We start from the raw sequence: 25,331 nt of genomic DNA, 5'->3' as shown, positions 1-25,331 counted from the left end.
AAGTATTAAAGTGCGAAAGAAATTTTAAAACACAAACAAAAAAGAATTAGGTCTCTCCCTCGAAACTTTGATGCAAAAGTTAAAAGAAGAATAAGAAAAAAGAAGATAAGGGAGTAAATATACAGAAATGTATAGAAGAAAAGAAGCAGGAAAGATTCGCTTGGACGATCTGTACATAGAAGAAATCGTTTGCGCTTGGGGCCAACCAACATTCAAACACAAAATATGAGGACCAGTTCGAAGTAGGCTAGTGAGATCTAACTTCGCACACCTTTCCTCTTTCAACTCCCACCATCCTATTCTCCACAACTATCGTCTGCTCTCAAGTGAACGACCTGTTGCTATTCCTATGACGTCAGCAGGTAAGCCTATTTTTGGTTGGCGGGAAGGGGTTCCACAGTATGATTTCATTCCCCCCTTTCGATATAAAGCAGGGATAGTTTTAGTTTAGCGCTTCAGTTCTGTTCTTGTGTAGTTTGGTTTGGAACTGTGAATTTCTCGATCTCCTTGGACTAACTGTTATTTTGGAATCCTACCATCTTTTGGGATCTTTTTTGCTCCTATTAATTCGAATCTTTGAACACAAGGCTGAGCCAGAGGCCGGCCCAGAAGGAATTATTATAGGTTAGTATGCGAAAGTTTTTTTCTTTTCCCCACAAAAACACTGGTGGTTTCCAAAAAGTGAAACTGAAAGTTATAGAGAAAACTCTGTTGGACTTTACTTCTGTGCTTCAATATTTCATTTTTTAAAAATCAGTGAAATATTTGAATTGTTGTAGTACTCTTACTGTTTTTAAAACCAACTAATATAACTTATCAACTTGCTATATCGTGATTTACAAAATCTATTCCATCAATTTTTAACTTTGTAATTTAAAAAAACAATGATCTTCATATTTCTTTTGAAGAACATTGAAATGCCCTTTTTTTAATTGGATTTAATATACAGATTCAAATTAGAAATTTGAATACTAGAATTTAAATTAGGCTATGTTAAATTTTATTTAACAACATAATTCATGGTTCAGTCATTATAAGAAGAAAAAAAATTTTCATAAAATAATAAAACTTCAAAAAATGTATTTATTTACTTGTAAGCATGTTTATTTATTTTGTATTTTTTACACAAATTGCATACATTTTCATCTAATTCGTAATTACGGCAGATATATTGAAGTTACTCTTTAACTAAGTTTCTTTAAAAATGCATGCTTTATGTAACAAAATATAAAATAGAAGAAAATATTGATTTCCAACTATCTAATAAAAGTTAAAAGATATTTATTTTATAAATTAGTCTGATGTTATTTTAAAGCTATCCAAAACACTTAATTTTTTCCAAATTTAAGTTTTTTATTTTTCTTGTTGTGTGAATTATGTTTTAAAGTCAATCTGCCTTAGAAAAAAAATGCTTTAATGAATAAAGTTCATTATCACTTCATAGAAAAATCTTTTAGTAAAAGAAATAATCGTATTCTGATATCTATCAAAATATATTGATATTAATGCATTATAAGTTATCTCATTAAGTACATTATGAAATTTAATCTGAAACAATTCAAGCAAGGTTTGAAAGGGAAAAAAACATACTCCTTAATAAGTTGTTTTTTAGTTTAAAATTCGCAAAAGGAGATATTTCATGCTTAAATAACGTAAAAAAATATTAATTGTATCATATATTATCAATGATGTTATGATAATCATGATTTTTTCCTTTTGTAATGAAACTGTCTAAAATGGTTAAATGACTACATAAATTACAAAATTTTAATTTTAAAATATTTATCTTAATCTAAATTGCTTCAGACCATTAGCGAATGGCATTTTTCAGATGAAAAGTTAATAATCTAACAAAAAAACAATAATGCTTTTTAACATGAATTATATAATGTTAAGCTGCGGGATTTACTATAAAATTTATTTTATTAAAAAAGCACTATTTCCAAGAAAAATTAGTTCAAAAATTGAGGAAACATTTTTCAAGCTTTGCGAAAATTTAAAAGTCTCCTTCAATTTCTTCCTGCATCAATATGCGCTCTGACCGGTTTTCAGTTTGGTTTCGTTTTCTTTTTCATCCAATAACGGTACTTCCCTGTTTCGTAATGGAGCTAAGCGAAGGAACTCGCAACCCGTTTTTGAGGAAGTTCTGTAATGTTTGCATTTGTAGTTCGTAAACTTTATCAAAAAGGGAAAAAAAAAGCTTAGTGAAATAGCAATAAAAAGTGAAATTCGTTGATTTCTCACCTGACTATATTGATATGAATGTAACATGATATTTTGATATAGATAATTTGACTAAAATCAATGTTATTTTTAAACAAAATATTCGATTCATAGGCAAAGAACTAAAAGCATATGTATTTTCATAGTTTTTTTTTTCTTTTTTTTCCTTTTATTTCAACCAAATTAGCGTATTTTAAAAGAAGTATTAATACTTTTTTGTGGAAAAATAAAAATAAAAAGTGGTAAAATTACAGTTTTAAATATGGGTAGTTGTTAAACTGTTATATTAAGATCTTCATTTCACAAATCTCGTAAAGCAAAAAAAAAGGTGTGAGTTTTAACCTTTGCAATCCTGACGATTGTCGAATGTTATGTTGGAATATTCCATCTCGATTTTGCAAAAAAGTGGTAAATAGAAAAAATATGAGAAAGTGGAAAAATAGGAAATTGGTAAAATTTAAAAAACGTTTGATAAGTTTAAATTTAATAACGCCTCGAATTCACTAGCCTTAAAATATAGTTTTGTTTTCAAAGTTAAGCTTAAATACTGGAGTACATGGAAGTTTATTAATATAACTTCCGTAAATTACAGGGGGAAAAACAATTGGTAAAATTTTAAAGTTTAATAACGTTTGATAAGTTTAAATTTAATAATGTCTCGAATTCACTGGCCTTGGTTTGGGACAAATGTTTAAGTATCCTAACTTAATTTGAAATATAGTTTTACATTTTCAAAGAGCCGTACTTAAATAGTAAAGCACATGGAAATTTATTACTAGAACTTCCATTAATTTATTGCAACAATAAAACATCATTAATTAACATTCGTCTTGTAAAAGTAGCTCATTTTAAATGCATAATTATGAAATTTCGATAAAAAAAAAAGAAGAAAACACCATTATCAGCATATATTATTTTCATTGTTAAACCAAAAAAATTCATCAGTAGCTTAAAAGTGTGCTTAAAAATATCAATTAATAATAATATTATTAGTCTGTAAAATTTCAAGTAATTTATACAACTACTTAACATGAGGCTAAATTTTACACTCATTTCTTAATTTGGATTAATGCCATGAATGTTTAATTCTCGCTTTATAATACTTATAGTTTCATTTACGAATGTCTAAATATTTGATAATAATATCCTACAGCCAATACTTAATACATTAGTTAGAAAAAATAAAAATAAGAGAAATCTATTTTCTGAACACACAAAGCATTCCATTATTATTCTATTAGAAAGGGTTTAAGGGGGCAATAAATTTTGACTATGCATTATATTAGGTGGAGAAAAAAAGATCTTTTTCAAAATACCTTATGGTTCATTTACCAGACATAGGGAACTAAAAATTTAAAATAAAAAATACCAATAAAAATTTATTTTTCCTTTGAATATAAGCTTGCTTATTTAAAATACATTTTAAGCAGAGCATTATAAGAGAAGAAACTTATTTTTTCTTGTTCAATAAAAATTGTTCAAAAGAGATGCAACTACACATAAATGAATTTTTAAATCATGATTTCCACTTTGACAGTCTGTTTATTAGGAAAAAAATGCCACGATGTAAATTTTTGTGTCGTATGACATTCCTGAATAACATTTGAATAAAAAATTTCACCACATAATTTCACCACATCACCACGTTATATGTTTGAGAAGTTTTCTTCTTGCATTTTAAGAATAAAATTTTTTTAAATAATTTAAATGTCCGAATTCTTTTTTCATCATGATTTGAATCTCGAAATAAAATCAATGGATTTAATATGATACTAAAACAACCAAATGCTTTTAACTTTAATATAGGATTTTAGGACATAAAACAGCATTGTGCTAGAATTAAATTAAAATAACTCTAAAAGCATAATTTTCGTTTAAAAATTTCTTGATACAAAATAAACTTTTAGAAACTTAGCGAAACTCATTACTATGAATTAAATGCCCATTTTCGTCACTTAATTTAAAATATTAAAAACATGATATTCATTTGAAACTTAACATTTTGTTAATAGTTATACAATTGAAAGATTTTTGATATTTAAATTCTATAGGACGCGATAAAATAAAACTTAAATATCTCCACGGTCAAATCTCAATTTTTCAAATTCAACCTGAAATCAAATTGAAAAATATTTAAGTAAACCTTTGCTAAGTAGTGTTTTGATTCATTCGAAAAATTTCTAATATTTAGGGACGTAATAGGATAAACTACGCGTAAAAAAAATCTATAAAATATGTGAGATTCCAAAAAATAAAAAAAAATTTATTTTTTGCATTCATATTTACTCAATTCGGGTTGCACCCAAATAACGTGAAGTGTTTAGAGCCCCATAAAATGTACAGAGCGAAATGGGGGGGAAATGGAATAAACGAGTTCAACATTTTCAGATTTAAAAAAATTTGATAACAAAAGTTGCTTGATGGTGAAATTTAGCTCTGCAAGCATATTACGGGTGAAAGAGAAATATATTTTGTCAACTGAAACAACAATAAGTAACATCTTTTCAACAATTAATAAGAAACAGAATTTTATAATATAATCTGTACAACTGTGACTGACTCAGTATACATGATATTTTGATGTTTAAGTAATTGTATGTTATGCCTGAAGTGCTAAATTTTCTCTAACTGGGACTTTTTGTACTATTTTTTCAAAGAAATCGCATATTTTATATATATAACTGCATATTTTGCTGAGTACAATACATTTAGTGAAGAGTTTTCAGATTCTGTCCAGCATATCATGCACAGAGAAAAAAACTTCTGGTAAAATTACCGTACTGTATAGTAATGGCATTTTTTTTAAATTAAAAAAAAAAACTTAATTTTGTTTATTAAAGTCAAACTATACGGTATTTAAACTATTGTTTTTCTGATTCATATACTCACGGTTTATCGGAAATTCTACTTGTTTTTCAAAATTGTAGTCTATATTGTCACACATTTAGTAAAATATTCATAATTGAAAAGTAAATTTAACCGAATAAATAGTTTTTATACCATGCTCTAAAGTATCATAATAAAATTACCAAATTCCCCCACATTCACCTAATTTTATCACATGTTATGAAATTATATTTTATTGTTAATTTTATCAAACTCATTACCAGTGTGTTCTGGTATAATTTATCGAGCTTTTTAGTGTTCAAATAGAGTCAGAAACGCGGTAAATTTCAGCATATTCTAGTAGTTTTAACCTTATTTTTTTTCTCAGTAAACATTATAGAGTTCTAAACATCCTCGAGCTGTTTTATGTACAAACTGTAGAAATATATGAAGTCATTAAGATGGAAAAATAAATATAACATTTTCTTCTTTAAATTGCGAAAACTATTGTTGAGTTTGACTGTGAAAATAAAACTCTACAATACCGAACCAGGGCTTGATACGTGACGCCATTGAAAATATTTGAAAGAAATTAATGCGTAAAAATAATTTGTACCAAATTTATACGGCTGTTAAACGACGGTTATAAAATATGCAATATATTTTAAAAATTCAGAATTCGAAGTCGTGTAAAAAGGAAGCATAATTTCTTTACATCTAAAATAAAAATATTTAATTTTTAAAAAACATTTATCACGTTTAAATACCAATATACATATATGGATGTGTAATGTAGTTTTCAAAATTATTAAATAAGTTTGATAAAGAAATAGTTACAGTAACAAGATCTTGTAATAAGCAGTTATCTAATCTAAGTCGAAAAAATAAGTTTAAGCTATAAACTATAAAAGGATGCAGTCTCGTATAATTTAAAGATTATAGTATTTAAATATTTAAATTGAGTTCATTAAATTATAGCCATATGTAGGTCGCATTTATTTAAACTCTCCTAATCTAAAGAATAGTCAGAAAAATAGAGAAACCATTTGCGAAGTTACTTTTAATACGTTTAAAGTTTTCTTTTTCGAGAGCAGTCAATCGTAACATCGCACAGAAATAATAATAATAACAATGTCAGTTACGCTATGATGGTTACAGTTATATCCTAAATTAGAACAAGTAGAAACTTTTTTCCCTCGATCCTATTTTCGACAGGGAAAAATACGACAACTAAAGTTCTATTCATTCGTCCGTTTAACGTCAATGCCCCTATTTATACTTTCCCTCATCTGATGATTCTTTAAAGAAAATAAAAGAGATTTTTTTTTTAACTTCTTGATCTAAATTATTCACTCATGATTTTTTATTTTCTTTTTAAACAAATCGGATTATCATTGTCTATAAATGGATTCATTGACTGCATATGTAAATATGCCAGCGTATAAAAGTTTAAGTGTATCGTGAATTATTCAGAATATCAATTAATTTATCGGAATATCAATTAAAATTACAGCAATATCTTAGAATCGAGCAGCAAGTTTCTCAAAAAATGCTTTCATTAAAGGATAATACATAAGAGTTATCTCAATGTTTAAGTGAAGAAAAATTATGCATATATATTTTCAGTAATATATACGTTAAAATTAGAAAACAAAGATTATGCACTGTAAAAAATTCAAATTCATTCGGATCAAATTACGGAATAATGAACCGTCACTTTAGATGAATCATTCATAAAACAAAACCCACTTTACCGTAATTTTTACGGTAATATTTATTTAATTAGAGTTATTCAGTGATTTTATGATAATTATTGCTGTAAAAATTACGGTATCTACGATTTTTTTGTTCCGTAACTTGTTCCGCTAAAAAATGGATTTTTTACAATGTGGATATAATATGTGAATTTTAAAATAACTAAAAGCCAATTGATCTTCCCTGCCCCCGCACGTTCTTATACACACACTTTATAAAGTTCAAGCATTAAGAGTGAAATTTCAGCATTGTCACACAAATTTACCGATCTTGATCACCATGTGTCATGTTTTCCACATAAACCTTTAAAGCCATTTTTTTCCCTTTTTTTTAAAAAAAAATCATCATAAACCCTTTTTATAGCTGACTTTGACAAAAAAAAAACATGAAATCTCCTTTTTTTTTTAAAAAAAAAAGAATAAAAAAATGTAAAACGTTCAGGTGATTAATGAATAAATAGATTTTTTTTTCTCAAAATATGTTGCATTTCATTTGGCTTAAAATCTAGTACGAGCTTTTGTAAAAAACTGAAAACCTTACTCTAAAATTAATATGTTAAAGTAAAATATCAAAATAGCGCTCAAATATCACGATTACCATCAAAAACTGTTCAGATTCTTATGTTGTTTCCAAGTGCCATTCCATTTTCACTTTCCGTGATCATGTAAATAAGTTAAAATTACATGAAGAATTATATCCCTTTAATTTAAAAAAAAAGTGCATATTTTTGATCAAAAAGTTTCACTAATTTTGGAGTTCGGTGCACCTATATAAATCATAAATAACAATGTAAAGTGAACAAAATTTTTCAAGTAGTAATTGATGTGAACAAAAGTGAACAAAATGTTTGATTTAAACAATGTAATAAATGTAATCCTTACGAGAAAAAAAATTAAATACTGAAAAACAGTTAATAATCCAAATGCTACATTATACTGCCTTAATATTACGTGATATTGGCTGCAAACTTTTAATACATAAAATCTAGGAGAATAAAACGACTTTCGAATTTTGAAAAAGTCATATATTTAAAATACGATTTCTCACGTACAATTCGACCAATTTCGTTCCAATTTTGCATTTAGACATATAAATTGACACTCGTTAAAATGTAGTAAAAGTTTGAAATCTTTACAGCTCCAAAATTTTTCAACCTATTATTAAATGAAATTATAATAAATAACTATTTAAAAAAATTCCATGAAATTGTACTTGAATAAACAAATCTTATAACTGTCTGATTTTTTTTTTATTCGTTTAAAAATTCTTTGAGATATTGCGGAATACAGAAAAAGTACCGACTTCAAACTTTCGACCACCCTTCTGATCAAACTATTGGAACCATATTTCTCATATTGCAGGTTGCTCCTATACTTTGTGGGTCAGAAATTCGAATCCGTCGAAAAAAGGGTATGTTTATTCAGAGAAGGCACGTTTTTGATCTCGTAACTTAAGTTATCGTCTACACTAACTGATTAGGATATTTAAGGTCACCCCTTTCGAACCATAAGATTGAAAATCCAAACATTAGATCAAAAGTTAGTAAGAGTTTTCCATTTTATTTATTTTCGCACTGTGCATGAGTTTTTTCATATTTAGCTAATCTAAATGTTCTAGCATCACTCTGAAAGGGTTTGAAATCAGTAACCGTTTCTATGGTCTAGCATAAAGAGTGGTTGACAAAATCATGGCAATATATTAAATGACGCAAAAGATTTAGGATTTGTTAGCGATCGTTGTGTTAACCGCTAGCTTTAAAAAAGTAGACTAGAAAACGATTTTTTTTCTCAACTGAATATTTTGAAGCTCTTAGCAAACCATTGAAACATGATGCCAGATTCGTTGAAATACGTAAAGTAAAATAAAAAAAATATCTCCACTTAAATGATGTTTTTATGCATTTCCTTCTCTTAAAGTAACCAGCATTTACTTCACAAATAGTTCATCACAATGATAGTAAAAAAAGGAAATAAATAAATTATTAAAAACATAATAACAGCTTTCGAACTTATAGAAAAACAACAACCCCGTTTATAAAAATAAACCTTTTAACAAACAAACATTTTCGATTCAGGCTATGCTTAAGGATATTTGTTGATGAGTCATTTTCACCTCAAATTCACTTGCGAGGTGAAAAAAAACACATTTGAAAAAACAAATTCATTCCATTTCTCAATTCGAATTTTTTGTGTCCCCATTTCATAGGCGGAAGACAAATCACAAACTGATATTTTTCCTGGTGTTTTCTATTTTGAAATTTTTACGATCACAGATAGACCCGATTTAGATTACTTTGAGGAAATTTCTAATTTTGGCGCCTGTTTGAATGCGAAAAAGATTAAAACAGATCAAATTTAATTATTCCATTGCGGAAGAGGAAGTGCCAGCGATAGATAAAACAACATTAGTTATATTGTTTTTTTGTTTTTTTTAGTTTTAACCCCGATTTATACAATAAATTAAAAAGATATGTGGTTTGGTTGCAAAAATTTTAATTTAAATTTTTTAATAACCAAAATGCGAATTATGCAAATGTGTTTGAAAGCTAGCCATTTTGATTTGTACAAATAAACAAATTCGAAAGGCGGATTTCGGTGACACCATCACTCCTCAGTATCGAGACAAGAAATGCAAAAGTTCTGTAGAGAAAATGCAAAAGTACTGAATTGCAGTTAGATCTGTTATATATATATGTCATTAATTACCATTACCTACTTGATATTTATATCGGCATTGATTATAATACTTGCTTATAACCTAAATGAACTCCTGCCTTTCTTGTTTATTAATGTTTTTTTTATCAATTAATTCTATATTACTAGATTTCAATAAATTCTAAATTTAATTTGTGACTGATTTGTGAGGCGGGGGACATTCGAAATATGAGCACTGCCGTGCATTAGAAAAATGAATATAAGCAACAAAAAATTCAAATGTGAGATGTTTATCTATTTGTCATAAGATACTTATTGGTAATATTGTTTTGTTAAAAAATAAATTGTGTAAGTTCTTAAATTTTTAAGCGTTGCATTATCAATCAAAAAGCTGTCAAGCAAAACTTTTCTCTAACTTTATTGTGAAACATATATTTTGATTTTTTCAATTCCACAACTGATCATTCATGACCACAAATTAAATAGCAACAAATAACGGATCCTTACGGAACATTGTTAAAGAATGTTAATTTTAAAGCTAACACGAGACGTATATTATTATTATTATGTATATTATTTAAAACTAAATATAATAGTATATTATTATTTAAAACTAAAATTTTTGTTTTCGGATATTTAAAAAATTCAGTGAAAATGCTATTTTTTCATTAATTCTTTCCCGAATACCAACGTTAAAAACAGATTCAATGTTAAACAATAAAAAAAATTATAAAATCATTTTAGATGAAAATCATAATAAAACCTTTTTATACCAAAGAAAAGTGCAGTTTGTGTCCCTAAAACCTCATATAACGTTATCATTGAAATGGATAAATAAATGTTATCCCAAATCATTTATAAATCGCACTTTTATTTGAGATTTATAAAAGCTTTTAAAATGCATAATAATCATTTGAGCTAATTGTTACAAATGGGCCTTAACAACCTTAATATACTACAACCATAATATGGCGCTAAATTTAACCATGTTATCGTACTTTTTAAACTTAAACACACGATTTTACAGTTCAAATTACAGGAAAGCATGGTACATTTGATCAACTTAACACCTTATTAAGAATGTAATAAATGTTTATTATATTATGGTTCAAAGGATACCAATATTATATTTTAACTTTGACCCACTTTATTACAGAATTTAATATTTAATTCCATCGCATTTTTTTAAATATTTTTTTACTTTGAATTGTTTTAATTTCAAAACATAAAACAAAATAGAAGTGCATCGCAATTAGAAATAAATTATACCAAATAATTATGAAAAATTAAGTGTTGAATAATTTCACATCCTATATCAAACAATTTATATGAAAAAATAATTTATAAGAAATTATTACTATATAATAACAATAACTTATGTAAAATAATGGTAGTTTATTTAAAATAATTATATTCAATGAAAATTATATTTAATAATAATTATATTTAATAATAATTATATTTAATAATAATTTATCTAATTTTTTTTTAATGGCGGGCACTTGGAACTCTTGTCTATTGTCCTCAGAAAGAACCAGAACTGCTACCCTCTTCTCGTTACCCAGTGGGCACCTGTGGCGAAGGTGGAGCAGCGTCGCCCACGTCACACAACCACAAACCCGTTTATAGGGCGGGTCACATTCACACACAAAGGAGAAAGGACATAGAACACAGAAACAGAACAGAAGAGAAAGAAACATCCATGCCCAGAGCGGGATTCGAGCCCGCAGTCACTGGCTCCGCAGTCAGGCACGCTAACCGCTCAGAACCTGGCCGGCTATTTATCTAAAATAAAACTTTATAAACGGAAATTCAACATTGGGAAAAAATTTGGTTAAATTATCATTTATAATTACCGCGATAATTCTACAAGACTATAACATTTGCACAGCATGTCCTCCGCTAAAAAATAGCGGTAGGCGAAATTTAAACTTCTTTTTCCTTTTTAGTGTATTTTTGTGTTGCATTTTCAATTTATTTCAGATTTTAAAAAAATTAAGATGTGTCTAAAAATTATTTATTCATAAAATAATTCCTTTTTATTTATTCCTTTTTATTTTACGTGTCTATTTTTAGAGGCAACAAACAATCAATTAGAAACGAATAATTAAAAGATAAAATAATCGATATTAATAAAACAGAGACATTTAATAATATTTCTTAGTTTCAGTAACATTGAATGCTTTTAAATAGAATAAAACTTAATAAAAATCGAAAATCTTAATTAAAATGTTCGTCATGATTCCTGCTCTGGTAATGAATAAATTTGCTTCAACAATAAAAACTTGGACTATTTCTTGACACTAATTGAAATGTAAAGGAAAAGAAAATGTTTTAAATCAACAGTGCAGAAAGAGACGTAATTATCTAGAGCATTGGATGTGGATCAGCACCAAACAGTTTATTTAATTTTCAACGTTCTTCAGTTATTCAAATAAAATACGAATTAAACTACTAAACCGAGTCAAATTAATGATGATTTCAATTTTTGTCCTTTATTTCGCGTAAGGTTTCTTTTTTTCTTTGTCTTACGAAGGAAGTACTTAAAGTTGTAAATCTAATAATTAAAATGTAATTAGATTAATTGTTTAACCTAACGACTTTATTGCCGTTTTATGTGCTATTTTTATTTGTTCACTATCACATTATTTTTTATTTAACGCTGAGCGATATCGAAATGTCAAAATCACGATATATCTTCTTAATCTTTATATCTCGATATTTCTTCTTATCATAATGTATTTTCTAATTTAAAGAATAAAATTTAAATACATAAGTTTTTCAACATTATGTCTTTAATACCATTTTACGTACGATTCTAATTTATTCACTATCTCATTATTTTTCATAACCCTAAGCGACATTGAAATTTCACATTATGAGCACACTTTCAAGAAGTTTCAATTTATTAATGGAATAAAACTCATATGTTATTCCAGAGATTACCAATAATAACTCTTAATTGAGAATATAAAATTGGAAGGAAGGTGATTTTAGAGCTAGAATTTAATAATGTATAAAGCAATAAAAAAACTATGTATATTTTTTATTTCTTTAATATTCTTTTTCTTATTCGTATAATTTTCTACTTTATTATAAGTTTTATGTGCTATTTTAATGCTTGATAAGCTTTATGATGCATCAAAGCTTTCGAATCCTTACTATCAAATGATGCATTTGACTTAAGAAAAAAAGAATTTTAGTAATATCATTTTAGAAATATTACTTATTAATTTCAAAACTTTGACATTTTTAAAAATTAATTATGAAATATTCATTTCGTAATCATTTATTTAAATTACATAAATTGAAAGTTAAGCATTTGTTTTTACTGTTTTGTATTTGAAAATGCCAGATATTTTTAAACATTATTTTCCTATTCAGATTGAAAGTCTGTAATTTTCAAACAGACTTTTTTCAAGTGCGTAATATAAAGCTTATAAAGTATTTATGCAGTTTGTGCATACTGTAAACTACATATATATAATATGTATGTAATATAGAATGTCTCATATGTATCTTTTTATATTAATTCATAGCTTAGAACAGATTTCGCTTGCTTATTTTAAGACGTAGAAATCTTTCTTTCAGAAAGAGCAAAAAAATTTAATATTCCAATTTTAAAGATTATTTTCTGAAATTGATGGGTAATAATTGCTATTAACTACGGAAACCATCAAAGTAAAGTGTGGAATAATCTGTCTACAAAATCATAATATATCTATAAAATCATAACATGTCCATTTATTTGAAATAGCCTTATTTTCGTAAAATTGATGACCACTTAACGACGAATTTTATGATATGTATACAGATAATTTATATTGCAAATTATCAGGAACTTTAAAATAGTATTTATATTATTTAGGTCTTTTAAAAAAATGATTTAAAAGTTTATTTTCTAGCTAATATTGCCAATCTTATGAGATCCCTACATTTAAATTACATATTTTAAGATTTTTATTTTACTTAGTAATAAAATAAATATCTTTCCAAACACTATTACATTTTTTAAACAGTTGAATAATTTTAATTGTAACGACAAAAAATTAACAGCGCAAATTATGTACGTGCTATACAATAAACAACACAAATATGCAGGCTTCAGTTTCCAGCAATTATTTTTTTTAATCTTAATATTTTATTTTCTCCTTTATAGATATTCCATGAGAAACTAAAAGCTCAACTTTAAGAACCATGAAGCTAGCTTGGATGTTCTGTTTGCTCCTAGCGGGTAATTATTTTTATTTCTAAGGTTGATTTTTATTTTTATTTTAACATCTAGGTTGAGGCATCATTTGTCAAAATGAATGAAATTATGAAAATGATGCAAAAGTCATTGTTTTCATTAATTAAAACAATAAGAATGACTCTAAAAATATATATTATGGAATATGATTTTGTAATACCATGTATATAATTAATGTATATATATGTGAGAATAAAAAGAGAGTAGACTAAAGAGGATGAGAATCAAGAAAGGATACACTGTAAAAAGAAATTTCGGTTCAAATTACGGTAAGAGCTATTTTTACCGGGACATGTTACGAAACAAAAAATCTGATATACCGTAATTTTCATAGTAATAATTATTGTAAAATCATTGAATCACTCTAATTAGGAAAATATTACTGTAAAAATTACGGTATAATATTTTACGGTAATAATGGATTTTACGGCAGAATGGATTTTGCGAACGATGCATTCAAAGTGTACTTTATACCGTTATTTGATCCGAAATTTTTTACAGTGTCAAAAGTTGTTAATCAAAAGATTTTGCTTTCCATATCAAATGAAAGATAAATTTTTAACATTGATTATAATAATTACAATAACTCTAAAACAGTTATTATGGGAGGTGATTATTCAATAATGTGTAGATAGTTGCTGTACATACATAATCAGGGAGAAGGAGAGAGTGGAATAAAGAAGAAGGGGATCAAGGAAGTAGAGGGGAATTAAGGACGTAGAGGGGAATAAGGAAAGGCCCAAAAATTTTTTATCGGAAATTTAAATTCATAATGAAAAAAATTTATTTCAATTGTTGGAACATGCATTTTAATGCTGAAAAATATGGATATTCTTTGAGTATAATTTCATTGTGAAATTACTAGTTTTCTATTAAAAAAAATTAATTAAAAAAAAGTAAAAAAAAAACAGTCAACAGTGAATAAAAAACAGTTTCCGATTTCGGAAAGAAAAAAAAACAGACCATCCTTAGAATTTTAAAAATTCGTTTAACAACATTTAACATTTCAACAAAAGATAATAAATGTTCGAACAAAGTGATATTTTTGTTACATTTAAAATTATTTTCGTGAAAAATATTTCAGTGCGTATTAGAAAAGGGACTATCGATAATTCGATGACATTTAACATTTAATTAAACTGAATGTTAATTAAGGTCTTAAATAATTTTTAAAAAAACATGATGTGTAACAAATTCAGTGCTCTTCTAGGCTTTTTTTTTTTAATTCTCAAAGAAATATTAAGAGATACAGAGTTATTCACAGTAAGTGAGAACTTCTAGGAGGGCGTTTAATTTGTAAATTTTAATTTACGGAAGATACCTGAGTTAATTTAGAAATATATTTATTTCATTGCTAAATGTACTAGAAAATACTAATAATTGATTATAGGTTAACCTGATAGTTTAAATATTCAATTTAATTTCTAAAATAATATTTAATTCATCATTGAATTCGCAAGGTATCCAATTTATCTTAAAACCAATTCAAAAAAATCTTTTTTTTAGAAACTTCTATAAAAAAAGTTTCCATTATAACCGCATTAGGAGTAAGAATTCGTTATAAATGTTTTTATACCGACAAATAACAGATTAGGCACATTTTTCTTTCTTGTTTCAAAAAGATGCTGTTCGGTAGCTTGGTTATTTCATCCTTGTCATTTATTTTTCCAAATAAGGACATGAGTGTTTGCCTTAATATAGTAGTATTAAATATCTTCATAGCGATGCGATTGGAAATCATTCGATTGTGATATTTTAAATCTAATAGTAGAAAATATGCATTTTATTTAAGCACAAATAGTTTACCCTTATAAGGGCTGTTGTTTGCCACTACAAAATGTTGTATTTACTCCTTCGTGGTAGGGAATGGGTTAAAAGTGCGTCATATCTAAAAACAGAAGAACTTAAAAGACGAAATTTTTTTTAGGACAAATCTTTTTGTCTAAAAATAGGTGTTGAAAACTTTTTGCCTTACAAAATAGGCGGAAATTAAAAATCTAAAGACGGAATTTGAAATCTATGGTTTAAATGCATACTTTTCCTATTATTCAGGTTCTATTGCTAATTCAAGAGAATTTTGTGTCCGTTATTTTTTTTAAAGAAAAACTGGTTTTACACACATTTATAACCCCGAAACAAAATTTCAATAAAACACATTTAAACTATACTTTTCAATCACATCTTACAAGGTTCATATTTAACTAGATTCACAACTTTTTGATAGTTATATATGCTACATCAATGAACTAATACAACAATGAAGAAAGCTAGAAACATGACTGCAGTATCCTAAAACAAATTGAATAAAATGATACATAACTTTTTTTAAAAATAATTAATATGCCAGTTTTATTTTAATCAATAACATTTCAATTCGTTTTAAGTTTGTTTTTTTCTTTATTTTTTTTCTTTTTCAAAAAGCACCATCTATAAATAATTGTGCCCAAAAATATTTTGCTTTTTCCAACTAACTTCGTGTCTATGAAGAATCGGAGGGAAATAACTAAACGAAAGCATAATGTGGAGTTCATTAACTCGAATTAAATCAAATACTTTTCATAAACAATAAGATATTTTTGCGATTTTAGTCAAGTTCAAGCATTTTTTGAATTTGTAGTTATATTTAAATAAGTAGTCATGAAAACGCGCTAACAATAAATAAAACGAAGCTATTATCTAAGTTTTCCCATGCCAGTGATTGTTAATCAGAGCAAAGCCTTGTTCTGGAAATCTACAGTATGGATCTAAACAGAGGTACTTATGGTCTAATTTTCTTTTCTTTTGTATTCGATCACTAATCTTTAAGTTTGATGCTAAATTGGGGAATTCGATGCTCTGCTTCAGTAGTTAAAGGAAAGTTCTCAATTTTTTTCCCCGTCGCTTTGTTGACCAAAGATGAAATTCCCAGACTTGGACTATTAACTGATTAAGTACTTTTAGAGCAGAGATTTTTAGATTTTATTGTATACTCATTTAATATTTTTTAAATGTAAGAAGTTAAGAGAATTAGCAGACTTGGTCGGTCATCTCTAAAAGTACTAGCTAGACCAATTTTAAGGAAATTTGAAATGGACATACATTGATACAATACAAAATAAATAACAATTCAACAATTGTAATAAACAAGCATGATCACGCGTAAAACTCGTTGGAGTCGGAAGATATGAAACAGCGGTTGCAGAATAAACAATAAAAATGGGTTAATAGGGGTTATGGTCCCCTCTTACAGATATACAGGCTTTGCAGTTTCATTTTATGCTTGAAATAGGGCACTTTATCATTTCCTGTGGCAATTGTTCTGAATTGTCCAGTGGCAATTTCATACCTTCCGACTCCAACGAGTGCTACGCGAGATCATGCGTGCTTATTACAATTGCTGAATGGTTATTTATTTTGTACTGTATCAATGTATGTTCATTTCAAATTTCCTTAAAATTGGTCTAGTACTTTTAGAGATAACCCACCAGGTCTGCAAATTCTCTTAACTTCTTACACCAGTGTATTTAGTTTCAGATTTAATCAGCATTCAAGAATTTTTTTTTTAATTTAACAATATCTAAATTATGCATATTTAATTATGACTAAACGTTTCGCTCCACTACGTTTCAGTCTAACCAAGCCTTGCTAACTATTTCCAAACAAAGAAATTGACGAAGTGAGCGAATATCGGGATTAAGTTAAGCTGTTGTTCAATTATAAATTAATACATTTCAAATTACCAACCACACTCTTAATCATCATAAAAGCTAACAGATTCCAGGTTACAACCAACTTGTGATTTTAAACCCAACTCAGATTATATGAAAATCCTGAGTCAAATATTATTAATACTTTTTCTTTCGTGTATGCTACTTTTAGTTATATCAACCTGCATCTCCATTAAATGAGAGTAAATACCTAGAAATAAACTCTTAATTAGCACAATTTTTTTATTCCTAATGCTTCAGTTCACTTCTCAGATCTGAGTGTGCGACAATCTAGCAGTTATTTTGAATCTAACTCGGAAGACTAGGGCAACCCCAAATCAACTATTAAGATTTTACTTTTTGAGGCAACTTTCCTCAATGCATTTGCATTAAATAAGAGGGAGGGAGGAGAACACAAACTCGTCATTTGGTCGATGTTAATAAGACTAAACCCCATGATCCATCTACTATTGTAAATATTAAATATCATGTGGTCAGTACAGACTGAGAACAGTAAACAAATTAACCAGATATTAGGGATTCGAACTTAGATCAAAAGTGAAAGGTTTGTTTCCTGAGCCATTTTTGCACCATGTTTGGACATTCTGTAGTAACCGTGTCAATAATTTCTTATGAAAAGATAAAAAGAAAATTTAAAAATATATATAAATTGTGCTTATAGCAGATATGTCTCTTCAGAATTCATACGATAGTTTAAGTTATGCCACCCCTTATTTAACAGGATACAACAGGGTGTTTTAATTTGAATAATATAATGTACGTAAGAACATTTCCTCAACAGCCCATTTTAATCCAGGGGTTAAGGTTCCCCAAATTTATGACTAGCGGCATGATAGGGGCAATGTGGTGAGCATTGCGCACAGCCACCTTTAATCCTTAGACAAACTGGTCCCAATCGATCTGAAGCCGGGTAGGTTTCACGCCGCCTTTGGGGATCGAACCCCAGTCCTCCATCCACAATGACAACTCAGTGCCTTTACCACTAACTCATTTAATGTATGTGTAATCGCGTAATATAATCAATTACCAATTAATTATTATTAAACATAATCCTTATTTATTGCAATTCAATGTAATTGTAATTTATGACAATTCAATATTTAATTTTGATGATTTACAGGAAAACTATCAACTGCTTCCCCTGGAGAAGAGAAAGCCATAGGCGGAGAAACCAACTCGGTAAGTATATATGCTTTATTGGTGAGCGTACTCGACTTGATGGTGCAGAAATGCATGTATCTAATCAACCTTTACCTGGGCCGACACAAAAAGAGAAGATCCTGCCCTCCACCAGAAAAATAACATGTCTATGGATGGATATAAACGTATCTTTCGATAAACATAACCCATTCAATTTATTAAGTTCATACCTGTTTCTATTGTTAGCATCAATACTTTGATACAATCAGGATAACATAATGCTTTTTTTTTTAAATATTACTCTCCCGTTTTGTGAAAAATGTGTAAGAGTTTATACCAATTGTGTGCGAAATAGTATTTTAGACCGCTAAATGCTTATACTTCATGTAATATCAATAACATATCTTTGCGTAGCCATAAATGTCTCGATCACATTAAACTTTTGTAAATATTCTGCTTTCAAATTAGACGTAAATAAACTCAAAAACTATGATACAACAAAATTTGTGTTCATAATTTGACTGACTTACCTTTCTCTTGAATTACGTTCACAGTCTTAACATAACCAAAGTCATTTGATACATTAATTTTCATGCCATCGAATTTTTTACAACTTAATTTTAAATTTCATAAAAGCTTAGATTCAAACATCGATACATGACAGATGGAAGCGGTCAAATCCGTGTAAGCTCGATAAAGGCTGAGAAATGGCTATGAAATATCAGATGAATCGAATAATTTTCCATAGGACCTATCTTGAAAAAACATTTGCCGATAACGGCCATTTTAGCACTTGTTCTGCCATGATTCCCGAATATTGGTCCAAAAATGATCCAAGTTATATTGTTAGGGGGAATCATGCTTAAAATTGACCATGATAAATAACAGGATAATCCTTAATTGTTCCTTATAAGAGTGGGAGAAGGTAGTTCAAAGGTAAATGACCTTGGCAAAAAAATCAAGTATCGCCCAAATTACTTATATAGGGAAATACAAAATGGAAATTATAAAGAAAAGGATTCCACCTCACTGAATTTAACAACGAACAAAACGGTTAATAAAGACTTAGTGTTAAGAGGATGATTCAATGTCAACAAGGCGAGAAAAATTCGAGTTCATTTCATGGATGACCCCATATGATATGGGAACAATTGCACGGTTAGTAGTTGAATATAAAGTTTTGGCTTTCTCTTAAGATTCATCCTATTATTCAGTTTGCACGACAAACATGTTTTGTTTTCGTGACAGACATGTAATTTTTTTTTTAAAAAATATCTGTATAGAAAGTCGAAAAATAATTTTATAACGAGAAGGGTTTTTATAAATGATATAATACACTAAATGAAACGTATTTCTTTACATAGATATTTTTATAATTTTTTTAAATAGGATGAGACAACTCATCTGATAATTAAAATATTACAATTGTTTTGGTTGTAGTAAGAACAAAATGAACAACTTTACATTGTTTTAATTTATTAATATATTGTATTTATATATTTATTTATCTGTTCTGCATCGACAGCAAAACGAAAACTCTCGAATTTTGTCATTGGTTTTCGATAATGATTGATATTTAAAGCTATGCAAAGTGTTCCGTAATGACTGCCTTTAATATATATTTTCAGAAACCTTGACAAAAAAAAACTAAAAGTAAACACATTTAGCTTGGAAAACTAATAATAAAGCTTAACAAATACGCTATTAAAATTTTACGAACCATTACTCATAAAAAAGGTACCACACATCAAAATCTGTTTGATTTACGGGTAAAGCAGTGTAAATATTAGAAACATTAATTTCCATTCGACAATGAAACTGCTTTGGACAATGAACTGGCCTTAAAAGATTTCTTGACATAGAACCCATAGCATTTTTGTTTTTTCCTCAGGTAAACATTAGTTTACAATCTACAATGTGCAGACACTTTTGTTTTCATTTTTAACCAGGTTTCTAAAAACAAATATAAAGGGTGATCTTTCAGAACATCCTGCATACTTATTCAATACAACCAAAGTGCAAATACAAAGTTAACAAGTACAACCGAAACAGTGTACAATACTTTGTGATAAAATGCTAATAGCTATTTAAATTATAATTGACTTTAAGATTAATTTTGCAGGTGGAATAAAAAGAGAGCAACTTATTTAATGAAAAAAACTATTTATATGGTCGTACGAATCTCTCTAAACCAAAAAATGCTTCGTCATGTTCGGCTCTTTTCTATAATATCAAATGGCATTTTAGAAGTAAAATTGATCTAAACGTTTGATATTGAGCTGCGAATAAATTATTTCACACATTTTTTCATATATGTTTTAAACTCATTTTTCTAGCAATTCCATGTCATAAATTTATTCATCCGACAGATAATATCTTTTTAAATTTATGGACTTCATTGTTTCTTGGTCTAGTTAAAATTTTGCTACGATTGCAAAATCTTTATTCAGGTCACACCACGTAAATAACGCTCATTAAGCAGAAAAAATATATATACATTATTTTCTTTTGTTCAAAAACATACCTACAGTTCAAAATATTCAAAACTGACACTTTTTCAAAACTCATAAATTATAAAAATCGTGCTTTGTGTCGTGAAACCATAACAAGTAAGGTTAAAACCTTGTTGAATTTTTAACATTTATTGTCCTTCCCTCATAAGACCATTGTATAAAAGGCTGAACATTGAACTATCAGAGATTCGATGTAAATTTCTTCTCTGTTTTTAAAAAGCAAGCATAAATCAAGGAAAAGATTTTTTTGATATTTACACTAAAGAAATACTAAATCAAGTCTTTATTCAATTAATAAAATTGAAATAAATAGTTTTATTTTAAAAAATTTACTGCAAAGATGATTGAAATTTATAAGGAACAGTATTATTTTACTTTTTATCGATCAATTATTGTCAATTCATACACCATTATGTTCGAAATGCATACGATAAATTTTTTCTGTAAAAAATAAAACATAATTTTCAACTTATTTATCGTAAATATAGAATACTCACACATGTCACATTTAAGTTCCTAAAATTTCATTGTATATTTAATTATATTTTATTGTAAAATTGATAGTCTTTATTTATACTATTCATGTTGGTAAATCATGCAAAACTATCCACTATTCTTTCGATATTTTTAACTACTCTCCAGGAATCCAGTTACATGATGGCATTCCCAATGGATGATGACCAAATAGCTGAAGAAAGTGCACAAGCAGCTGTCAAAATGCTAGCCGAAACTCTAGCTGAAGCTGACAGTGATGATGAGGACGATGAACCTGCCGAGGTTGAGGAAAAGAAAGAAGAAGAATCTTCTACACCTGCCCCTGAAGAGAAACAGGAAGACCAGACAGAACAGCCTGAGCCAATGGTCATTCTTCAAGCTCAATTGGACACTGAGGAAGAAGCTCAAAAACCACCTATGCCACAAAGACCATTCTTCAAAAGGCCAAAAATCGAAGAACTTAGAAAAATTCTAGGTTTCCCACCCCCTGAAGGACCTGCTTCCAAAGCCAAACCTATTCCACAAGAGAAACCTAAAGTTTTCCAAGGACTTTTCAGTAAGCCAAGACCAAAATTTGAACCAAAAATAGAGCAGTCGCCATTAGGTGGAGTACAAATCAATTTGAGAAGAGAAGATCGCATGAGACCGTTCGGTTTCCCAATGCTCCCCCTGAAAAGAGACGATAGCTTTAGGCCTTTTGGAATTCCAGACCTTGTACAAGCAGCTTCTAGTCTTATTCGCAGAGCAATAGTTGATGACAACAATGAAAATGATATCAGCAAAGATGATAAAGAAGAAGAAGAAAATGCAAACCAAAGTGAACCCGAAGAAAGTGGCGAGGAAGAAGATGAAGAATCTCTTATGATCGTTCCGATACCAGACTCCAAAGAAATGAACCCCGAACGACCTCCTTTCTTTAGAAGATTGCCTCTACCTTTACCTTTCCCTGTATCACGACATTCACAACAAAACAGACCACGACTACCTTTACCACCTCTTACACCAGTTGCTTTCTTCCTACCCATAGCTCAACAAATTATGCAGAATATTCGATCTCAACATCCTAGATCTCAACCTCCCTTAGTTCCCATTGCACCTATGCATCCAGCACAAAACTTCATTCCAATTCAAACCCAAAACCAAATTGTTCCTTTTCACCACGCAATGCAACAACAGCAAATAATTCATATACCTCAACCCTCACAACACATTCCTCTCTTTCACCAACCTGCACAACAATTTATGCCAAACATTCTTTTACCTCAATCTGCTCTTCACGTACCTGTACTAACACCTCTTCTTCCTAACATGCAGCGCCCTGCTATGCGACAAATTCCCCGTAGACTACCTGTTCACGCTCAACCCCCTCAAATGACCCGCAGAATACCCTTCCCTGCTCAAATGAGCCGAGTGTCTGCACCACCTCAACCCCATCCTCAAATGCAACCACAATTCATAAATCCAATTGTTCGACGTCCCCTTCAAGCTGCTGCAAATATTCGTTCGATGCAACGAGTTGTTAGACCCCCAATGCCGCCTATGCATCCAGTCATTCTTATGATGCCAATGCCAGTTCCTAACATGCACGTGCCAATTGCTCAACAACAGCAGCAAATTCCAGTCTACCACAGGCCACAACACATTCAATTTGTACCTCAACCTCAACATGTCCAACCTATGCCTCAACAGCGTCAATTCTTTCAAGCTCCAGAAGAAGAACGCGTCATATTCTTGAGACCAGATCAAGAAGAACAGGATGACGATCAAGAAGTTCTTATACTTGTTCCAAGTGATGAGGTGGAAGTCACTCAAAGGCCACCAATGTTGCCACCTCAACTAGTCAGGCAGGTCCCGACCCCAGTAGTAAATCCTCTTCAAAGAATTAAACTTCTTAGAGATTTATTGCTCGCTCGTCAAGCCAACCGCCAAGCTATGATGCCCCCTCAAAATCGTCCACCCCGAGTTGTAGAAATCGTGCAACAGCAACTTCGAATTTTCCCTGCTCATCATCAACAAATTCATCCATCCCAACTCCAGAGAGCGGATCCAAGTGAACTACACCCAGTTTACGTCCCATATCCAGGACCTCAGTGAGGACGTGAAATACCCTCCTGAAAGAACTTATTACCACATTCCAGAACATTAAGACCATTCCACATGTCTTCTTGTAACATTCCAAAATTGATATTAATTTGACAGCAGGGATGTCAGATTAGTTTATGTGATATACTCATTATTCCTTTGTTCTATAATGCTGTTACCATCTCATTATTGGGTGTTGATAAGGGAAATTTTGTGAGCGTATCTTTTGACTTCATAACTCTCAAATTATAAAACCATGCATATTTTATGCTGAAAAAATTTAACCTCAATAAAAATTTTCTATTGATTTGACAAGTAATTCGCAAAAAAAAAAATTTGAACATTTTATTTTCTCTGGCATCCCTGTCTTATAAAATATTAGTATTTTCAAAGATCTCTTATTTTAAAATTATTATATGTTTGCTTGTATTATTTTATTTGTTGTAAGAATTTTAAATTTTATTTCCTTTGAAATTTTTTAAAAATAAATAAATAAGAGAATTTTATAGTGTTTTTAAGAAAGTAATATTTGTTTTTACACTTCAGAAAAATAAGTGTGCATGAAAATCAAATTCGTTTCTGAAGTATAAAATATCTTTCTCCTGAAAACTGTATGTAATTCATTATATCATTGATCCATGGAGTCATGACTTGTAAAATGAATCAAAATCGTTTTTAGCGCACATTGTATTAAAAAGATTCTTGTTCAAAGAACTAAACAGGACCAAAGGCCTGAAATGTAGAAGTAGTGTTTTAGAGTTTTTACCATCATATCATGAATTGTACAATCAAATTCGCAAGTGTGTAGATTGCACAGGTTACTTATGTGTATAGAAATTAACAATGAAGTTTTCTTGTAAAATAAAATACATTTTTCCATTATGCATTCCTTACTTCTAAAACATTTACATAAAAAAGCTTGAAAATGTTACATAAAAATGTCATGCAAGCATAAAAACACGTTAGCATGAAAAAGCAGAAGTTAATTTAAACCAAAATTAAATGTTCTGTTTTTTAAAATCTTATCATAATTAAAAATGTTTTCAAAAAAGGAAGGTCACTGTCGATATTAGAACATTCCACGACGAACTGTTCGAGCGGGATGAGCGGAAAACGAAATGGATTCTGATTGGTAAAGCGTTAGACATTGTTTTAAATTCAACGATTTAATTTTTCACAAATTTTTAAGATAACATCAGTGATAATTGTTAGCTTATTACTTTATTTGATTAAAAAAATAGTTTATTGCACGTATTTAACTACAAATTATTTTAAATTCGCTATGTCAGACGCGTCACCACATTTATATTTTTAAAGTTGTCTGATACCACGCACTTTTTTTTATTAACTTCTTTAAATGCGTTTCTAAGAAATTAATTACATATTTAAAAGCAACGGTAAATGAATAAAAAAATATTTATATATTCATATATGTTGGCAATATGTATTAATTGAAATTTTAAAAAAATAGTAACTTATGCACAAAAAACTAAAATTAATGAAGAAGTTAACGGGAAATTCGTTTTGGAAAACTGTAGAAAATCGCCATTCACGAATGACGCTTAATTATTGTGTACAACTGACGATATGTATTTTATTTTATTTTATAACCGTCGTTGAACAGCCGACCCAATTTTATGGATTTACGACTACTATTGTTCAACTCCATACCCTTGTAATTTTGAAC

General features: G+C 28.8%; 1 protein-coding gene across 2 annotated transcripts; it reads left to right on the top strand.

The window, feature by feature from the left end:
* Positions 1 to 173: 173 nt before the first annotated feature.
* Positions 174 to 23,979, top strand: LOC107442023 (uncharacterized). 2 transcript variants are annotated; one of them, XM_016055464.3, is made up of 4 exons: positions 174 to 362; positions 13,618 to 13,692; positions 18,535 to 18,593; positions 21,710 to 23,979. In XM_016055464.3, the coding sequence occupies exons 2-4, from the start codon at positions 13,656 to 13,658 to the stop codon at positions 23,654 to 23,656; spliced, it is 2,043 nt and encodes a 680-aa protein (XP_015910950.2). In that variant the 5' UTR covers positions 174 to 362; positions 13,618 to 13,655; the 3' UTR covers positions 23,657 to 23,979. The 2 variants fall into 2 exon arrangements, with proteins under 2 accessions (XP_015910950.2, XP_015910949.2); XM_016055463.4 differs by lacking the exon at positions 174 to 362 and adding an exon at positions 445 to 624.
* Positions 23,980 to 25,331: the final 1,352 nt, after the last annotated feature.

Source organism: Parasteatoda tepidariorum, chromosome 7, assembly GCF_043381705.1.
Source record: "Parasteatoda tepidariorum isolate YZ-2023 chromosome 7, CAS_Ptep_4.0, whole genome shotgun sequence".
NCBI lineage: Eukaryota > Metazoa > Arthropoda > Arachnida > Araneae > Theridiidae > Parasteatoda > Parasteatoda tepidariorum.
The sequence above is the reverse complement of the archived record's forward strand: the minus strand, read 5'-3'. Positions and strand labels throughout refer to the sequence as shown.